Here is an 8,947-nt window from a genome sequence, read left to right as displayed (position 1 = left end):
TCATGTAGAGGAATCTGTGTTGGGGAACTGATGAGGCTTGAGGAAGAACTGGGGCAGGGAAGGAACTATTATGAAAGCCCAGAAAATTGGTCTGTTTACTGAAATAAAACCCCAAGTGAATCTGGATGGTATTTTACAATAGCAATAGTGCTCATCGGGTAATTACTTTCTATTACTCTCTGATCTTAATGAGAAGACAATCACGCATCAACAGTGGTAAAGGACAGAATGGAGAAAAGTGGATTTTGTCTGAAGACAAGCGAGCTCAGTCTTCTGCTCCATTTCCAGCCTCACGAGCGTCAGCCAGGGTGCCGGAGTTGGGATCACTCGGAGGGGCTGCCGGTGCGTGGTCTTCCGGCGAGTCCTTTGTGGCATGGGTTCGGACCTCACTGTCTGCTGGCCCAGCTTCTTCTTCCCTGTTGAAGCAAGCAGAGAGGAAAGACTTACTGGCCTTGGCTCTAAGGTTTCTTGTTACTATTTTATAGGGCTGGGGGTAATCATGTAAGCCTTGCCTGTGCGGAGGTAAATATTCCTTGGAATCATCTTTGTCCTCTGAATCCTCACAGCAATGTGGTTGGTGGGGTGGGAGCTTTGACATGTTTAGTGTTTCAGATACTAACCTATGCTGAGCTTTTTTATCAACTTTTGCTGTGACCAATTCTTTGAAATATTTCTCAGCTACCTTCTGAGGATGGGAATCCAAGAGCTCAGCAATGTCCCTGGACTCGATGTCTTCAAATCCTTCACCACCTAAACGTTTTGCGGACGCTACCACATTCTCAATTTCTTCTACCACTGGAATGACACTCTGGGAATCAGTTACAACCTCACACCAAAGTTTCCACCAGGCACCATTCAGGGTCGACTGTTTTATTTCTCTCGCTGATTCGTCGACTATGGTTAAAGCATCGCAGACGGAGAACTTTTGCCAAGCTTCTTTCACTGTAAGTTCTGGAGTCTCTTTCATAAGACCTGCAATGTAGTCAAACACATGTCGAGTGTAGTAAATCATTAACATTTTGAGCACGCCCAGATGCATGGGTTGAAGGAGTGAGGTTGTATTGGGGGGGATGGAAATGACCTTAACGTGCGGATTAGCACGGACTATGGTGCTTTTGTCAGTGGGAGCCGTGTCCAGGATCAGCAACACTTTGAACTCCAGGTTTTTTTCTTTTAAATATACTTTAACCTGAGGAACAAAACACTTCAAAAACCAGTCCAAAAAGAGTTTCTCGGTGATCCATATTTTATTGTTTCCCCTCATGAAGATGGAAACGTGTTTCTGGCATTGTCTTTTAAGAGGACAAGGATTCCCGTGTCTGTGAAGCAACATGGGTTTAATCAGAAAGTCACCAGAAGCATTCGAACAAAGCAGGACTTTGAGCTTGTCTTTTCCAGGCTTGAAACCTTTGCTGTTTTTCTCTTCCTTGGCAATAGAGGTGCGAGTGGGCATGCGCTTCCAGAAGAATACCGTCTCGTCAGCATTGAAGACCTGTTGGGGCGCGTAGCCATTCTCCTCTATCACCTGCTTCAGGTATTCAGGGTACTTTGCCGCAGCTTCGCGATCTGCTTCATCTGCCAGCCACTTCTTTTCATACAGACCATAGCGCTTCTTAAATCTATCCAACCACCCATTACTTGCAATGAACGTGAGAAGTTTTGGTCCAGATCGAAATTGAAACTGGCAGTTTTCTGATGCTCGCTGGCGGATGACGCATACAGAGAGAGGGTTATTCAGACTTCTCTGATTTAGAAGCCACAGATGCAATTCTCTTTCCATGTTTTCTAAGGTGGCATTTCGGGTAAAGTATGATTTTTTCAAGGACTCTGGTGTACCCCTCGAGGCACTGGCTCGAATTGCTTTCTCATTTTTCTTTATCGTACGAATTGTAGATTCATTGACACCAAAAAAACGCCCTACGGAGCTATTGGTTTCACCAGTGTCCAGCATTTCCAGAACTCTCATTTTGTTGGCGATAGACATCACCTTTCTTACCCTCTTCACTCTTGCACTGCTATCATCCACCTGTTTGCTTTTCTCCTGGGATGCCATTCTTACCAAATTTAAAATTATTGAAAGTTTTCTATCACTGAAGGGTACACAATGGTGTGATGTAATGTAAGCAAAAACACTGGCAGGACAAATAAAAAGAGCAAAGCAGCCTTTGTACGATGACACATGTGTGATAGACAGTTGCAGAGGGAAGCAGGCAGAACAAAAAGGGGAGAAGGCAGCACCCCCAGGGTGATCCTGTCACATGGGAGAGCAAGACAGCATGAGGGTGACCTGACTCTGCATATTGTTGTGAAACTCTCCAAGGTGCAGATGAGGCAAACTCAAATTTTGTTTTGTATGAGAACGAATTGCCAGGACTTTCTTTTTGGTTTTGTTTTGCTGTTGTTGCAATTTTGAAGGGGTCACAGCACTCAGGTGTCAAGGTCAGGCTGAGATGAGAAGCATAACTTCAACATCTAGGAGAAAGCAGACATAAAAACACGAAATGCAGTCATAAGCAGCTTATAAGCCAATGAAGAGAACAGAAATTTGGAATAATAATAATAATTTATGCCAAATTACCCTTACCCAGGCTATAACAATTTGCATACTCACTAACAGTGGGTGTGAATCCCTTCCTTCCATATGTTCCCCGACAGGAAGTATTACCAACGCGGTAATTTGCGCCAAGCAGAAGGTGAATAACAAGGTACCTCATTTTTATTTTCTTTTTCATTTCTTTAATCATCTTTCCATATGGTAAGCCATTTCTATTTCTTCATCTTTAAATTGTCTGAGTATGTCTTTTTCCCACTTTTTCATTTTTTCTTACTGATTTCTAGGCACTTTTTTCATATTAGAGAACATTTTAATTCTTTGCTGCAAACAATTTTCTCCAAGCCTGTTGTTAACTGTTTAATTTTATTTATTTTATCTTTTGTCATAAAGACATTTCAACTATTTTTGTAGTTAAGTGTTTGATGTTCACTTTGAAAAGCCTTCCTCCCTGGAAGATAGTAAAAATAAGCCCACATATTTTCTTTCAGCATTTTTAGTTATGAGGTATTATCTGAAGGTATCTAGGAAAGAACAGATAACTTCATAAATGGTGTTGGAATAACTATCTACCTCCAAGGGTAGCTGGTGGTGTTTCTAGTCTGTTCTCATGAGGATCTCGGGGTTCTGGTGGTCACATGGCCAAACTGGGGGCTCAAGTTCATCCCTCAATTTCTCCTGAGGAGAGTACATCTTGAGAAGTGGAAAGTTTCCAAATAAATAAATAATTACTATGCAGCTTCTGGCTTGAGCACTGTACTCTACTCCTAACTTAGGTCAACTGAGTGACAGGAGCAAATTCTCAGGTCTCTGATCTGCTGAGAATGGTTTCCTTGATTGTTAATAAATACAGTTTGGGCACACCTGGAGAAATCTGAGTGTGAGCTGGCTGTTAAGACGGGTTTAGGTGATTACTATTGACTATTAGGTAAATAAGGAAACTGATAATAAGCCAATAGCTAGTCACCTTTGGAAGGTGAGAACGGAAGCAAGTATACACACAATCCAGTCATCTGCTTTATGGGAAAGTGTTGACAATTGCTAAATCCATATGAATAAATTTGTGTGTGTGTGTGTGCACACGTATGCGTAAAGTAACAGATAACGGTCTCCTGTTTTGTGGCTACATTTTAGGCACTACCACATATGCATCGTGACTTTTCTGGTTAAACACAAGAACTTAAGAGCTGATCATTGCAGGAAAATCACATAAAATGACATCCTTTTCTCATTTTAAGTTAACTGAGGCATTACAAAGCCTCAATCCCAATATCAATTTCCAAGGTAAGAACCTCGATTTGAGAGTCTTCTTTTTCTCTACCAAATTTGAACCTAAGATTTATAGCAATTATACTGGAACCAACTGGGGGCATTTCACCTTCATAATACTAATAATACTTTTCCATACCATACAAGGGATGGAGATTCAGGAAATGCACAAACTGTCAACAGCATGAAACACTAACAAGCCTGGACAGGAAGAATGACGACTTAGCTGCTGTAGGGTAAAGAAAATATCAGGCTTTTCTGCCCTTCTGCCATCAGGATAGATGATGGATCCTTGTCCTGAATGCATGCCTGATGGCGGGCACCTGGAATCGGGTGTGGGCCTAGGTAGATGGGATTCAGCTGAGCTAAGACTGTGCTTTTAAGGGCGGCGTCACGGGACGCCAGCAGCAGAAGCAGCAGAAGCATTAGCAGCAGTAGAAGCCGAAGCCGAAGCCGAAGCCGAAAGAGAAGCCGAGAAGCAGCAGAAGGAACTCCAGAGAGCCCAGATAGAGTGAAGACTTGCTGGGGGCTGGGAGGCCTGCCAGCCTCCCAGCCCCCAGCCAGCACCCCTGCCTGCCATATGCCTGGCGAACCCCAAATAAAAAACCTGCAAAACTACTGAGGACTCTGGCTCCTCCTTTACCCGGTCTGCATGGGATCAGAACACCTGCCCTGTGGTCCAGTTCCTGCCTTTACAGCTGCTCACCTGCATCCAGCGGTGAAACATCATTCAACCAACTTTCAAACGATCGAATGTACTTCTACCCATAAAATTCACTTGGGCTCAGAGTATCATCCTGTTCTCTGACCTTGTGAAGGATGTCACTTGCGGGACCCAAGTTAGTGTGAAGAATAAAATCTTGAAAAGAAATTTCCTGTAATACCTTTCAGTCGGCAACCCATACAGAGATAGGAAGCTGTCGGGATGCTATCCAAAAAAATTTAAATTATAATAAATAATGGTGTCATCAAGTGTATCTCTCCTACAGGCTCTGTTCCAAAGTACCTTTGCTGTTTATCTGTAGGGTTGAGAGTGTGGTGGGTTCTTCCTTTCCTGTACGGGAGGAGAAGCGAGGCCTGGCTGGCTGCGCAATGCATGCATGCTTCTCAAGAGCACCAAAGGCATGGGGACCTCCGGATGTTTTTTCTGTCATCATTTCAACCAAGAGGAACAATGAATTTTTCTAAATGCTGCCCATGTGAGAGCAAAAATGCCACAGCAACTTCTATTAGGAAAGGACATTTAGTCTTAAGGGGTTTGCTTTTTTTTTAAGTTTTTTTTTTAAGATTTATTTATTTATTCATACAAGCACTGGGTACAGTCAGAAGCACGGGAGGGTGAGAGAATTCACCAGAGCCAGAGAGGAGAGCAGAACAGGCAGAGTGACGAAGTACACTGCTGAGGGGAGCAGCGGGCGGCAGGAAAGGTCTGCGCGCCATGTGGGACCCTCGCCCCGTGGCCAGAGATCGAACCGGCACTGCCGAGGCTGCGCGCAGCTTTGCAGCCCAGCACTCAACCGCTGCGCCACCAGGGAAGGCCCGGGGTTTGCTTTTATACACACTGCGTGGAGTTATCATTTACCTCTTCAAAATTCTACAAACTCATGCACGCTCCGGTGACATGCTCAAAAAACACAGACCATCAGAATTTTTTAACGTATTCAAGTATAATATCCAGAAATAGTAACCAAAGGTGGCTTTCCGTAAGACATCCCACTTCTTTTTCAAAATATATAAACTACTCAACAACACATTAACTTATAGGATAAACAAAGATATCATTCAAGTGACTTCTGAGGTCAAAGAGAATTAAGGTAACATTTCAAAAGGAAACTCTCAAGCTCAAAAATTCCTGACATTCATTCTTCCTGACAGAGAGCTTCCCAGGTATGAGGCCCTGTGGTGTAGGGAATAAAAACATTGAGCATACACCCTGATCTCAAGAAACTTAGTTTTCCTGGGCCAACCACCATGGAGAGCTGTGTGGCAGTTCCTCAAACTACTAAAAATGGAGCTACCATATGGCCCAGCAATTCCACTTCTAGGAATCTACTCAAAGGACCCAAAAACATTAACGCACCCCTATGTTTACTGCAGCACTATTTACAATAGGTATGATATGGAAGTAACCCAAATGTCCAAAAACAGATGACTGGATCAAGAAGATGTGGCTTATACACAACGGAATACTATTCAACAATCAAAAAAGATAAACTCATGCCATTTGCAGCCACATGGATGGAGCTGGAAGGGATCATGCGCAGTGAAATCAGCCAGAAAGAAAAAGAAAAATATCGGATGGTTTCACTTATAGCAGGAATATAGGAGAACCAAATAAGGGATCAGGAAAAAAAATGATAAATGAATAAAATTAAGAGGCAAGTGTAAATCAGAGATATTCTTCAGGGGAGGGGGAAGAAGAGGGATCAAAACAGGGGAGGGAGGAGCACACGGGACTATGGTGCCAGTTTACAGGTGACTTGGTGGTGGGAATTTTACGATGACTACACCTGAGAGGAGAAAACATACACTGTACAGAAATGAACAATGATGTAAAATATAAATAAATTAAGTTTTTAAAAAGAAACTTATAGTTTTCTAGGGGAGAGAAACACTATACCATGTAAATTGGAAAGTCACACGCTCCCTAAGAGCTGCAGACTGTCCACTCCTACTCTGTCTACTCTGTTCAGGCCCCTCTCATTACTCATCTGAACAATGGTGTGGCTTCCTAAAGTCAGCTTCCTCACGTTCAAGCCCATTAACCACACCACCTGCAGAGCAACCTTTCCACAAGGACCTGATTTAATGCTTCCCCACTTTCCAGTGCTCCCATGAGTCCCCCATGACTTACTGAATCAAATCCAACTTCCTTCTGTAGGATGTGCTCGCTGACTTTCCTTGCCTTCCCTTTCTCTGCCTCTTCCCCTCAGCCCCTGGAACCTAAATGTCAGCAATGTAAGGGGCTATTTGATTCATCCAGATTTCGTTAACCTCAGGACCACCTCTTACAGGAAGTTTTCCCTGCTTCCTCTGACTGGCTCAGAAGCACTCTTGATCAGCATTCTGGATATCCTCTCTCCCAGGTGAGCTCTGATGACACCCTTTAAGACATTTCACTGTGGGGCCATCTGCGTTCCCAAGTTTCATTCTGTGTTTTCCATTAACACAATCACTTTTCCTATACTTGTAATTGTTTGTGAAAGCCTTGATGGCATCTGGAACAGAACACGTTCTCATTTTACTGCAAAAATGCTTATAGTCGGGGAAATAAGAACTGCAGGCCACACACACAAAAGGGTCAGCATTTGAATCGGACCTTGAAGAATGGGTAGGACTTTCAGTGTGCAGGAAAGAGGCAAGGACAAGGAGGTGGGGGCAGAGGTGGAGGCAGGAGAGGGCTGGGTAAATGTGGGGGTTAGATAAAATGAGGCTGAAACAGAGAAAGTTTCAAGTGGATAGTGGAAAACAAAATTGAAAAAAAAATCCATTGAGGCAAATCACTGAGGATGTCAGATGCTAGAATCCTCTGGCGGGACGGAGTTATGTGTACTTGTCTTGATATTAAGAAAGGGTTTATGTTTGCAATGAGTAACAAATGCAAACATCTAGGATAAAATCGGACACATTCATCCCTGTTACCAGGTCTGGGCATACACATTCCTAGGAGAAAAAGTCCTAGGTGTATCCCAAACGATTTAGGGCTATCATGCTGATATTTATTGTCACACTGTTATTTTACCCTTACTATTTTCATCTTTGGATAACAAAGACAGTTACGAAATCTTTTCACTTTCCGTCTATGGTTCGATGGGCCATTAATCAAATAGACAACCATAAGTTCCTAATAATTATCTATTTTTCACATTAAAGTTTCGTGGAAATCGTGTGTATCTCTTACTGGATTGAAGTATTTGTTTTTCAGCTCTGAAAAGTCTCCCCTCAGGTGTCAAAATGGCGTGCGTGGCAACCGTGCCCTCTGCTGGCTACAGCGTGAAGCAGCTAAAAGCCGGCGGGAAGAGAATGCAAGGCCCAGGTTGTAGGGCCCGCGCCCGCTAGCTCAGCCCCGCAACACCTGCACCTCCCAGTTTCCTCCCCTTTCAAGCTCGGCGGAATGAAGACTTAATAGGCCCCCATGGAAAGCAAATTCGTCTTAGCAGGCCAGTAATGGCCAAGGACGGACGCCAACAGATTTCCTTTCTCCCTCACCTTTTGGGAGACTGACCAAGCCCAAAGCGTCTCCCACCTCCAATTTTTTATAAATAAAAGGCAAACAAATGTGAAGAAGTTTCCTGATCTCCCCTTCCCATTTGTTTTTCCTCATTACCTCATTTTCACTAGCCTGCCTAAGACATTTAGAAAATCTTTTAAGGAAATCAGCTATCAGAGATCCAGTGGCTGGTCACACCCCAACTTGAAAGAAGTACATGGGCACCGTCTTCCAAACCTGGGGTGGGGACCGTTTGACCCCTTTCTTTACCAGAAGGGCAGCAAACAATACAAAAGCAAAATATAAAATGATTCCAGGGGATAATGACATTCGAAAGTCCTTTTGCCTAGCAAAGTCGTCTGGCCGCCTGCTGGGCGTTAAATGAGGTAAGGTAGGGGAGCTGTGCAGGAAGACTGTCTGGGATCCTCATTAAAGGTGCTTGAGTTCTTCATACAGTTTGCAAATTAACCCCTTGGCGACTTGGTGCCAGCAGGTACCTTCTCCCAGGCTGTAGGCTGCCTGTTTTTGTGGTGCTTTCTTTTGAGATACAGAAGCTTTTGAGTTTGATGTAGTCCCGCTTGTTTAGTTTTGCAAGGATTTACTGCCCAAACGTTTAAAAAATGCATAACCAGGGAGCAGGCAGGTCAAAAGTTCAAAGAATCCCCCCAACCCAATAAACCACCTCTGCAGAAGTTCTTGGTGTTCCAGAACTTGCTACAAATGTACCGACCGGGAACCAGATCCAGCCAGCCACCTCCTGCTGCAGGAAGAGCTCCCTGAGGCCCAACCCCCCATGATCACGCTGCAATCCCACTTTGAGGAGAAGCCCTGCAGCCAGTTTTAACAAGCTCCTGTGTGCAGGCCTGCTGGGCCAGTGCGCAGGCGCCTCCCTGGCCCCTGGGACATGCTCTGACCTA

General features: G+C 44.0%; 1 protein-coding gene across 1 annotated transcript; it reads right to left on the bottom strand.

Moving 5' to 3' along the window:
• Positions 1-265: 265 nt before the first annotated feature.
• Positions 266-2,053, bottom strand: LOC311187710 (tigger transposable element-derived protein 1-like; the record flags this gene model as incomplete). The annotated part of the gene is made up of 1 exon (XM_084259035.1): positions 266-2,053. One exon carries the CDS (start codon positions 2,051-2,053, stop codon positions 266-268), a length of 1,788 nt encoding a protein of 595 aa, XP_084115161.1.
• Positions 2,054-8,947: the final 6,894 nt, after the last annotated feature.

The sequence above is a fragment of the Talpa europaea genome (assembly GCF_964194135.1).
Source record: "Talpa europaea genome assembly, chromosome: X".
NCBI lineage: Eukaryota > Metazoa > Chordata > Mammalia > Eulipotyphla > Talpidae > Talpa > Talpa europaea.
The sequence above is the reverse complement of the archived record's forward strand: the minus strand, read 5'-3'. Positions and strand labels throughout refer to the sequence as shown.